The 12,160-nt window shown below is 39.7% G+C and overlaps 1 protein-coding gene across 2 annotated transcripts in view; it reads left to right on the forward strand.

Annotated features, from left to right (window-relative positions):
- NCKAP1L (NCK associated protein 1 like) overlaps positions 1–12,160 on the forward strand; it is a 109,614-nt gene that overhangs the window by 52,989 nt on the left and 44,465 nt on the right. For both annotated transcript variants that reach the window (XM_087925491.1, XM_087925490.1), the window contains exons 21-26: positions 2,963–3,181; positions 4,380–4,510; positions 6,588–6,685; positions 7,087–7,180; positions 8,234–8,316; positions 8,477–8,557. In XM_087925491.1, the coding sequence (XP_087781617.1) occupies positions 2,963–3,181; positions 4,380–4,510; positions 6,588–6,685; positions 7,087–7,180; positions 8,234–8,316; positions 8,477–8,557 (706 nt within the window). The remainder of the gene's footprint in view (positions 1–2,962; positions 3,182–4,379; positions 4,511–6,587; positions 6,686–7,086; positions 7,181–8,233; positions 8,317–8,476; positions 8,558–12,160) is intronic.

The raw sequence follows: 12,160 nt of genomic DNA on the forward strand, positions 1-12,160 counted from the left end.
CTGGAGGCCGTTGCAGCCGAAAACGGAGCTCAGGAGCCTGTTTTCTCTGGCAGAGGGTTCGGGCCACCACAGGCACCCCTGACACGAGTGATGTTGAGTTGACCACATTCACTCTGGGCACGCCCACTCTGGCCCTCCGAGGTAAAATACAATTCTGATGCGGCCTTCAATGAAATCGAGTTTGACACCTCTGATTGTAGGTGATAGTGTGGGTCCCATTCTGAATTTCTCTGAATTCAATGAATTGAGCATGATCTGCCTCCCTTCAACCTTATTAACTCTCCTATGCATTTAATTCTTGGCATGCCTATGAATTGAATGGCTGGATTTGCTACGGTGCCCTGATCTGGGTTGCAAAAACCCAGGCATCTGCTAGAGTCTAGCTAGACGGATGCGTTAAGATTTCTATACAACATTAGTTTGCATGTTGTGTTAAACCCTAATCTGCTGTGTTTATTTCAAAGTCTTTTTAAAGACTCTGAGTGACCTAGGGCAAATTAGCAATGAAAACAAGGTAAACCTTTTACAATATTTCTTTTGTTTGTCAGCAGTCAAGTGTACTGAAGCATGTAGGGAGTTCTTCAAATGACACCATAATTGAATACAGTGTAAAATACTGTTCATGCAATCATTTAGATACTAGTCCATAGTTTAGTAGGGAGCCTTCCATATGTGAGTCAGGTGTTCTCACTGCTTGCTAAAAGTCCTGAACCCAGTTAATTATGGTTTAAATTAATGATTAAAACAGTGGCTTAGAATGTTGTACGCTTTTTAAACAACTGTATACATTATAGACTTCTTGCAAAACCTTTTTTTAACTACCTCTTTAACAAAGTTTATTTTCAAGGTTGACTCAGCCTTCCATCCTTCCGAGGTGGGTAAAATGAGGACTCAGATTGTTGGGGGCAATAGGCTGTCTCTGTAAAACAGCTTAGAGAGGGGCTGTAAAGCACTGTGAAGTGGTATATAAGTCTATGTGCTATTGCCAGGGGTGGGATTCTACCCGTTTGCACCTATTCCCTAGAACCGGTTGTTAACATTCTAAGCAGTTCAGAGAACCGGTTGTCAGGAGAAATTACTGGCCTAATCCTATAAGAAAGGCAGGAGGGAAACATTCTGGTGTTGCTTACAGAAACTGCCTCTCCATTAACCCTTATTACATTCTTGGCAGGACTAAACTGTCTCTGGAACTTCTCTGGAGTTTTTTTTTTCCTTCTTTGCTGGTACTTTGCTTGTGTGGAGTGACCATTCAAAGTTACAATGACACTGAAAAAAGTGACTTATGACTGTTTTTCACACTTACGACTGTTGCAGCATCCCCACAGTCATAACAGGCCAAGTGAGAAGATGCGTGCCTCGATGTGAGTGATATTGAGTTGGCCATGCCCAGCCAATAACATGATCACCAAGCCATATCCACCCAGTCACATGACCACCAAGCCACACCCACCAACTAAGCCACACCCACAGTACCGGTTATTAAAAAATTTGAATCCCACCCCTGCCAGAGAGCTTTTGCTATGTAATCCAGATGATGCTTCTGCCTGGAACTTCAGACTGGCTATTGCCTCCTTCTGTAACTCTTTAAAGAGTAGAGCTACAGAAGGCTTTACCATCTGTTGGATCACTCTATTCTTACCAGAAATATATTGTGGGAAACAATTGTTTTGTTTTGACACCAAGCTTTTTTATTTAGATAATTGTTTTGAATTGCTTTTGTTTTAGATACTACAAATAACAGCATATTATATTTATGCTTGTGTTTTGTCTTGCTTTGAGGTGAGCCCTTTCAGTTTGAATTAAAGTGTATTGGTAGACATAGCAGACAACAATGAAATGCCACTTTGAAGCTTATGTGAACCCTCTTAATAAAAATGACCTGCAAATGTTTCAGTCTCAGAACTGAACTTGCTAGATCATGAAAATGCACTAAATATCTGTTAATCGTGAAGAGAAGCTAAGCTAACTTGTGCAGGGGAGTCAGTAATGCAAAGGAGAAGAACCATGGCCCTATAAGCCACACCATCCATACCTTGTTGTTATTCCTACATATGGCTTGTTCAGCCGGATGATTTAAGTCTCCTTTGGTAGCTAACATTTAAAACTGTGGATATTTTTTTCTTGCTGTTAGCCCACCCTCTCTCCATAAGCAAATACCTAATCTATTTCCAAATGCACTAGCAGGCTTGGCTTATGTTCCTTGGACAGAAACTTTAACCACCCATTCCCTTTGCTCTTTGCTGAGGCATTCTGAGCTATATAATATCATAAGCTATATAACAGGGGCTGCCACAGGGATGAAGGTGTCAAGCTATTTTCTAAAGCGCCTGTAGGCCAGATAAGGAATAATGGATGGGAACTGAACAAGGAGAGATTTAACCTGGAAACAAGGAGAAATTTTCTGACAGTGAGAACAATCAACCAATGGAACAGCTTGCCCTCAGAAGTTGTGGGAGCGCCATCACTTGAGACTTTCAAGAAGAGATTGGACTGCCATTTGTCAGAAATGGTGTTGGGTTTCCCACTTGGGCGGGGGGTTGGACTAGATGACCTACAAGGTCCCTTCCAACTCTGATTATCTGTATCTAACAGAATATAAGGCCTAAAGATGTAGCTGTGCTGGTTGGCTTGGGACTCCAGTGAGGGGTCAGTGCAATGGAGGTGGTTGATTGAGTAATAATAGATCCCACCTCCCCTCTTCCCACCCCTATGTGTTTTTGGTTTTATTGTTTGTTTTTAACTTTTATATTTTAGATTGTATGTGTTTGTAAGCTGCCCAGAGTTACCTTATGGTAAGATGGGTGGCCAATAAATTTAATGAAATAATACAATACAATACAATACAATACAACACAATAAATATACTGTCCTGCAGAATTGTGACTTGAGGGTTGCAAGTTGATATATGTAAGTTTGCTTTTGTTGTTGTTGTTTCTCCTTGTTTTCCTGATCTTGCCCATAGATGTTTGGCGCGACTGGTAAAACCAAACCCAGGTTCTCCAGAGATAGTGCGTCCCACAGAAGTATTAGCAGGCGTGCAGGCCTATGCTACTTTCCTGGTGTCCCTGATGCATCGTGTGGGAGTGGATACTTCACACCTCCTCGGTGGAGTGCTCCTGCAGCACACCCAGCCACTGGATGCAAGTGGGGAGCAGACCATCACCACGCTCTATACCAACTGGTATGTGGCCGGAGCACAATGGTGACCTGCATGGGAGAAAATACTGCTGTACAACTGTAGGTCCCAGGAACACTAAGGTCACTCTTACTATCTCCATGAAATTCCAAGAGTCAGCTCTGAAATATTCTCTGAGATATTCATTAAAAAAATTCTTCTTGAGACTAGAGACTAGGCTGAGGGTTGTCTACGCTGAAAATAATACACTATTTTCAGGAATGGACAAGCTGTTCCTTCTTCCCATTAGTACATTCTTATAGAAAGAGGGAGAAAGGATATTATGGTTGTGAGCTAAAGCTTTCTTAGGAAGACTTTCTTACTAATAAGGTTTCCTGGCTCTGTCATTTTCCTGTTTCCAGATAGCTGCCCTGCAACAAGTTTAAGAAAGTTGTACTCAGTTGTTCTTAGATGGAATAAATTTTTTTTTAAACAAATTTTATTAATTTTCAAAGAGAGTACACAAACAAAACATAAGACATAAGAACATAAAGCATCTTTTCTAACAACTACTTAACAAAACAAATAAGACATCTCATTTAAGTACAATATAGTTTAAATTATCACGTTTCCACACACAATTTGATATGCATCTTATATATTCAACTTCATATCTTCTTACTATTTTCCATCTTCTCACTGTTTCTTCCTTTATTTCTGTTCAATTTTATTCATTAAACTTATACTTTCATGTATTTCATATTACTATATTTCATATTATTGCTATTTCATATGTTCTTATCCAACATCATTACTCCTCAATAAACAAACATAGACTAACAAAACACATAACATAAAAACATAAAACTTCTTTTTAGAAAGCGGCTTAACCCCAGGTTATAACTTTTTGTACAGACATAAATCAAATTCATGCTCAGCTTATATACTATTTCATATCTTAATTAAAATTCTATATTTTGCATATATCTTCTCCCCTCTTTTCACTCTCTTAATTCTATTTTATTTATTTAATCTCAATTCAAATCATTACACTTGTATCTTTTGTCCGTTCTTTTTCAATTATCCATTTATCTTTCTCTTTAACACAAACTTTTTCCTGTAGTGACTGGTTGAAGTATGACACCTTTCTATTTCCCCCAAATTTAACACTTAAAATAATACATAGTTTCTATTCTGATTCTGCTTAGTACATTCTACATAACATTTTAAAGATGGAATAAATTTTTGCGGCATCTCTTCCCAGGTATCTGGAGTCACTTCTACGCCAGGCAAGCATGGGATCCATTGTCCTTTCGCCTTTATTGCAAGCCTTTGTCAGCGTTCCCAAAGAAGGGGAACAGATCTTCAGTGCTGAAGAATTTTGTGATGTCCTAGGTAGGTGTCAAAATGCCTAGACTGAACCATTCAGAATTGAATTACAATGGGGGTCACCTTATTTGAATTTAATTCCTAGTGTTCGTAGATGAGCTGATAGATTTGAATTGTATTGTTCATTAGAAGCTGTGGCAAATTTTGAGTATGAAGCAGAGAATCCCTATCGCCAGATAAAATATATCACCAGGCTTGAGATTTTGGACAACCTTGAACTACACCGCCTACGGTTAGACTTAAGTGTAGCACACAAAATTATCTGCTACAATGTCCTACCAGTCAATGACTACATCAGCTTCAACCACAACAATACAAGAGTACACAACAGATACAAACTCAATGTAAACCACTTCAAACTTGATTGCAGAAAATATGACTTCAGCAACAGAGTGGTCAATGCCTGGAATGCACTACCTGACTCTGTGGTTACATCCTCTAACCTCCACTCCTTTAACCTCAAACTAACCATGATTGACCTCACCCCATTCCTAAGAGGTCTGTAAGGGGTGTGCATAAGTGCACCATCGTGCCTACTGTTCCTGTCCTATTATCCCCATTCGTACCTATTTCCTGTATTCTTACTCATGTTTATACTTATATTTATTATCTTGTAAGCAATTGACAAATCAAATAAATAAATAAAATAAAATAAATAGAATAATGGAGGAGGAAGAGGAGGAGGAGGAGAGAGACAAACCACTTCCATATTGTTCATAAGCAAACTACATGGACCAGCAGGACAGCATCAACACAGGAAACTTAACATCCAGCCATCCCTTTCAAACATACACTCTCACAGCAATATTACAAAGATTAAAAATAACATCCTGGCCTTAAATGTAAGATCTTAAAGACACAACGTAAAACGAGACAGAAACACGTGCTTTGTGCATGAGGCTCTTGGTTAGAATGTTAGTATGTCATAGAGTTTGGATCTTAGAACAATGGAAGTTTTGCAGTTCTCTCTCTCTCTCTCTCTCTCTCTCTCTTTCTCCCTCCCTCCCTCCCTCCCTCCCTCCCCTCTCCCCCCCCCCTCTCTCCTCAGCAGTGGCAGATAGTAGGAAGGAAATGGTTTTTGGCTGTTTCTCAATCAGTTAGGAAGCTAGGGGTAAACTTGGGACATCATACCAAACGGAGAAAAAACTGCCTACTAAGTCAAAGTAGATAAAGGTCAGCCCACGGGCCCTCTGTATTCTTCCTGCCTTTTTCTGAATATCTCTGAAGCTTTCCAAGACTATGCCAATAATTTCTGTCAGCAAAATGTTGAAAATCAACAGTGTCTTCAACAACAAAAGTAGCACTAGCAATAGCACTTACACTTATATACCAACTTTACAGTGCTTTACAGCCCTCTCTAAGCGGTTTACAGAGACAGCATATTGCCTCCAACAATCTGGGTCCTCATTTTACCCACCTCGGAAGGAGGGAAGTCTGAGTCAATCTTGAGCCAGGTGAGACTCGAATTGCCAAATTGCTGGCAGCCGGTGATCAGCAGAAGTAGCCTGCAGTACTGCACTCTAACCATTGCTCTACCGTGGCTCTTAAATGATCATACCTGCAATGTGTTAGCTGATCTCACCTTTAAGTTAATGGGTATGAATCCATTATATATTTTGGTTGAAGGCTGAAGCTGCAGAGGGATAGTACTGGTTTAAAAGGGGGGAGGGGCAGTACTGCATTCTAACCACTGCGCCACCATGGCTCTTAAGTAACTATAAATATATGACAAATGTCCACTAAATTTAAGATAATTATTTCAGTAACTATCTCCATCCGAGACAAGCATATTGAAAAATCTGGTCCTGGTCTCTTGTGTGAGTTGTGTTCATCATTACCAGTGCCATGTTGTCTTGGCTATTGCTTTTTTTTAAAAAAAGGCCTCCAATAAGTTAAATGAGAAGGCCGAGATCTCTTGCAATTTCTATAATCAGAAGAGGATGAATCAACATCTGATGTCTCCTTTTCCCTGATGCCTGTAGGAGAAAGAAATCAAAAGATCGACCCTGCTGTGGCTGTTTTAAGTATGCCTGCTGTACTATTGTACTGTAATAAAAATGAATTCCTTTTGATTTCCTTGCAGAAATGAGAGCATTGGCTGAACTCCTCGGTCCTTATGGAATGAAGTTCCTAAGTGATAACCTCATGTGGCATGTCACCTCACAGATGGTAGAGCTAAAGGTATAAAGCTCAGTGGAGAGGGGAACAGATTGGAATCAGCTATTTTCTTACTTATTCTGGGCTCATGAAACCATAATATAATTTATCTGGTTTGAACAGAGTTTTTTGTGAGTCCCCTGCCATTCCTCACAGTGTAGAACAGTATATTAAGTGAGCTGACTGGTCTAGTTAGTCAACAGTGGCTTAATGTGGTGCATGAAACCTGCCTTTCAGATTAGAAGAAAAGGCACTGAGCAGAATCTGGGTCTGGTTCTAGAAATTCTGCTAAGTTTCTTGGGGAGAGATTTGAAGATTGGCATATGGCTATTTCTCAAAGCAAACTGAGAAGCAGGCTGCTCAAGATAAATTTTGCACCATCTCCAGAGTCGTCATACAATATCACCAGGTTTCATTCTTTCCAGAAACTTGTGACTGAGAATATGGATACTTTGGTTCAGATCAGATCCAACTACTGTCATCCAGAGCAGATGGCAACGTTAATGCCCCGCCTATCAGGTAATGGTTCTGTACTTCTTGTTCTCTGCCTCAAGTATTCAGCAGTCATTAGTGAGACTAATAGTGAATTCAGGATTTGTTTGTTTTTGGGGTTTTAAAAGAAAAACAGAAAGCACAACTAAAGAAGTCAAATCTATTTTGACTCTGGGTTTTATTACTGATTTTTAAATGTATGTTTTTGGACCAAATCTTAGAATGGATGATATTATGTCTCATTTCTCACTGTTTTGATAATCTAAATATTTTAGAGATAATAAATTCATTAGGTTTGGCTCACTTTTCCCCCAAGAGCTCAGGATAGTGAGTGTAACATTTCCACCACCACTTTTTCTCACAAGAGTTCTGTGACATAATGTGAGCTGAAAGGTTGTGACCACCCTCAAGTCACCTGGGGACTTTTTTGTGTGTGAATGTGGACTTGAAACAGGATTTTCCTCCTCCTATAGCCCAATTTACCAACTCTTTAGTACAGCAGACTGGAAATTGGATGTGGGGACAGAGCAAATTATGATGGCATAGTTTTGTCATGCATTACAGCATATTAGGCCAGCTGTCTGGATATATCCTAAGACTAACTAATATATTTGGGTAGGTGGGGAGATGAGGAGGGAATGGAATAGAATATTTTATTGCCAAACTTCTGTGCAGAGTTTTCCACAAAAGTGGTTTCAGATTCTAAATATATCTGACATCATTAGAAACTTACCAGCAGATGCAGCCTTGTAAAAGTTCCTGCTGTTTTAGACACTGGTTCTAAATATTGCAACTGTGTTATACTCTCATTCTAAGACTGTTTAGAGTAGACTATCTTGGTTTTCATAGAAATAACTCAACAGCTTCTGTTGATCTGGGATAATTTGTCCCATTTGGATGCCTTCTAAAGGTATTTATGGAATGTCTATCATTCCCAACTAGTGTGTACTATGATAAGCTGGCTGATAGAGATTATAGACGTTATATTTCAAATACAATCACACACATCTTGGGATAAGCTAAGCTAAAGGTCTTGTGGCTCCTGGAAGATTGTATCTAATCACAATCTCTTCTGTCTAGGCATAGATAATGTTCTAAAAAGGATGACAATTATTGGGGAGATTCTGTGGTTCCGATCAATGGCACAGGAGGGACTTCAAGAGGTAAGTGGTGGGGCTCTGATATTTGTCCACACACAGCTACAAACAACGGTCTGCTCCTTGCTTTGTTTTTTGGTGGAGGGAAGGTAATTAAATAGGAGCTTGTAAGCAAAAAGGGTAGATCCCATTTGTTGTCTCACCACTTGCATTCTAACATGGACAGGTTTTCAGCAACCATTGCCCTTTCCTGATGGGACCCATTCAGTATCTGAAAGAATTTGTCAACCCTGAGATGGACATAAAGGTAAAATTGTCACTGTTTTTCTTTCTCATCTTGTATGAAGCACGTGACCAGGAGGGTTCATTCTCTGCATTTTCTGAATGCTGTATTGACAACAGTACTGACTCTACCAGCACCATTGTCCTTGCTTTATCTGTATGCAGAGAAAATTCTGGGGGTGTAGAAGAGAATTTCCTCTGCAAGTTCCTTTTATTAGTGATCCTGAAATGTGTACATCATGCTCGCACAGACAATAATCTGAAAAGGGACTTCATATCTCTATGGAGTCTGCCGATTAAATATAAATGTTAATTTTACCTTTAAAAATGCCTTTAAAGATGTTACAAAGAATGTCAGTATTTTTAGCATTAATTCAATACGTACCTTACAAAAGAGCTGGCGAATCTCTTAGCATGGATTAGATATGGACAGCATTTGACGGATTGGGAACTGAAATTGCCAGCATAGTGGCAAAGATTGTTAATGTGTGGCCCATGGGTAGCCAAGCAGCAGCACCTCAAGTTCTCACTGTCAGAATTTGACTCCTTCTGGGTCAGAATGCCTTTTGGGAGCCAATTTCAGTTTTTTAAAATACAGGGTGTCTTAAGGTTAGGCATGGTAACATTCTGGGAATCCCCAATTTTAAAATCCCCCAAACCTTGAAATGAGCTAGGATTCCCACCCCCACCCCCCCCCCACCCCAGTGATTGTGAAACAAGAACAGAAAATAGGCTCTTTCTATGACTTCTTGAGAGCCCTTCAGGGGAGATTAAAAGTCTGAATTACAACTCCCAATCCCTCAAACACTGCCCTTACTTAATCTAAAATAAAAGATTCACCAGCTCTTTTGTAAGGTATATATATTGAACTAATGCTAAAGACACTGGAATTCTTTGTAACACATTTAAAGGCATTTTTCAGCACAGTTCTGAAAATGCCAAATTTAGGAACTTTTATTATTTCAGTGTCCCCAAATCTGGATTCTCCGCATATTTGCAATCATTGCATCAAAGAGTGGAAAAGATGGAAGAGTGAAGCCCACTGCCTAACATTCCTATATTGACTTTTAAGGCCCACCTTTCTGTGTCTCTTTCCTTTTCTCTCTCTGTGCTGCTGTGTTAATGAGACACCTCTTTCAGTAATACTGTCTGCTACCTTTTAAACGCATCGTGACTTTCTTCAGTTCGGTTTTAGTTGATGTTATGGCTGTGTCATTGCATTTTTTAGTGTCTCTGGAGCATCATTCTATCTTGGCAGGGGATGTGCTGATGCATATTCTATCTCACACACATACACATAGCATAATAAAAAAAACACATAGCAGGCACAATTGAGCAAATTGTCTCTGTTATGTATTAGATTAGATTTATTAGATTTTTATCCTGCCTTTATTGCTTTATAAGTAACTCAAGGTGGCACAGATGCATAATACTCTTTCCTCCTCCTCTTTTTCCCCACAACTCTTCTCTGTGGTTGGGCTGAGAGAGAGAGAGAGAGACAGAGACAGAGACAGAGAGAGTGACTGGCCCCAAATGACCCAGCTGGATTTCCTGCCTAAGTTGGGACTAGAACTCACAGTCACCTGGTTTCTAGGTCAGCATCTTCACCACTACACTAGTTCCATTTCTCTTGTTTGATTTTTCTTTTATAATCTTTCTAGGCAGTTGCAAGCTATGAGTGGAAGATAAGCAGACTCTTTTTCAATCTGGCATTTTATTCTGATTGACAGCAGCTCTCTCCAAGATCTTTAGCCATATTTGCTAAATATTGGAGTGTGTGTGTGTGTGTGTGTGTGTGTGTGTGTGTATGTGTGTGTGCTTAAGGCTTCTTCCACTGTGAAATTTTAATTTGTAAGCCATCCAGAGGAACCATCTGTAAGTTGGACAGCCTTATACATTTGTTTAATAGATAAGTACATAAATAGATCTGATTGGTTTTAACTGAACATGCCAGGGATCGAATCTTGGACCGTCTGTAGGTGCACTTGTTGAGCAATGGTCATACATGAGCATTGTCTTCATACTTTATTGACAGTGCAATTTGAGCCCCAAATCTGTACTGTAGAAGGAGCTACATCAAAGCCTGATCATACCTCTTGCTTAATCCCTTAATCCTCGTTCCTGACTGAGATGGACTGCATGAACTACTGTGCTACTAACTGTGCTTTTCCATTACTTTGGAGAGTTTGACAGAAGTTCACCAGCATCTCTGGAGAGCCCGCGGCTCGATCTGCTTTAAGTAGAGATGCCACGGAAGCAAACTTAGATCTTAATTTTGCCCTTTCCATGTGTGTGTCCTTGGTTTCTTATTACTCAGCTTGCCACTTCCTCTGGTTTTTTTCCCCCTATAAATCCAATCAGTTTTTGCAGTGCAGTGAGTGAACCAGGTGAATAGGGACTTCCAGAATTCCCTGGGAGATGCAGCTTTTAAGTCAGTCTTGCCCAAACTGTGTTCCTGGCATCATAGTACAGGTAGTCCTCAACTTAACAAACAGTTCTTTTAGTGACCGTTTGAAGTTACAGCAGAATTGAAAAAAGTGACTCATGACTATTTTTCACACTTATGACCGTAGCAGCATCCCCATGGTCACTTGATTTACATTTTGTTGCTTGATGGCTGGTTCATACTTATGACGGTTGCAGTGTCCTGGGGTGACTTTCTGACAAGCCAAGTCAATGGGGAAGCCAGGTTCACTTAACAATGGTGTTCCTAATTGAACAACTGCAGAGATTCACTTAACCAATGTGGCAAGAAAAGGCGTCAAATTTGTTAAAACGTAACAATTGTCTCACTTAGCATCATAAATTCTGGGCTCAATTGTGGTCATAAGTCAAGGACTACCTGTATTCAGTGAGATCATGTCTATGGAGATTCTCAGTCATCCGGGTCATGGTTGTTCAAAAGGTGCTTTTTTAACAAGAGGCAGGTGGACTTTTTGGATTTTCTCTGAAGACGTTTCGCTTCTCATGCAAGAAGCTTTCTAGTGTTTATTTGAAGATGTTTCGCTTCTCATCCTTCAGAGCTGAAAAAGCTTCTTGGATGAGAAGCAAAACGTCTTCAGAAAAACCAGAAAGCCTCTTGAAAAAGTACCTTTGTGACAGTGAGATTGTGGAAATTGATGCAGATGAAAAGTTGGACCATTTGTAGCCTCAAGGCTCCTTGCATGGAGTACCGGATAGTTTTACACATTGAAAAGAAAACGTGACAAGAGAAATGCTACAGTTAGGAATACAATTTCTGTAAAAAAAAAAAAAGTATTCTGGAACAAAAACAGACAAGCTTTATTTTGGAAATAGTAGGAGGCCTCGGCTACTTAAGTCTGTGTCTAGCAAAGAGCCTCTGGGATGCTATCCTCCAGCAGGTAGAAAGAGTGGATCAGAAAAAGACCAGAAGTACAGAGATGACAGTCAAAAGAGAAAGAGAAAACTGAGCTGGGAGAGAGAGAGAGAAAAAAATGATGAAAACCCTAAAAATATCATTCTGTACAATAAAAGCTATGTAACATAAAGAGCTGCAGAGTTCCTCTGCTAAACGTCTTTGCATCTATGGCCCCGAACAGACAACATATTTATAGTTACAGAAATCTGATGCCTGAAAAGTTGAATTTCAACCATATATACATTTGGA

This window comes from Pseudonaja textilis, chromosome 2, assembly GCF_049901715.1.
Source record: "Pseudonaja textilis isolate UNSWEBS1 chromosome 2, rPseTex1.2, whole genome shotgun sequence".
NCBI classification, from domain to species: Eukaryota; Metazoa; Chordata; class Lepidosauria; order Squamata; family Elapidae; genus Pseudonaja; species Pseudonaja textilis.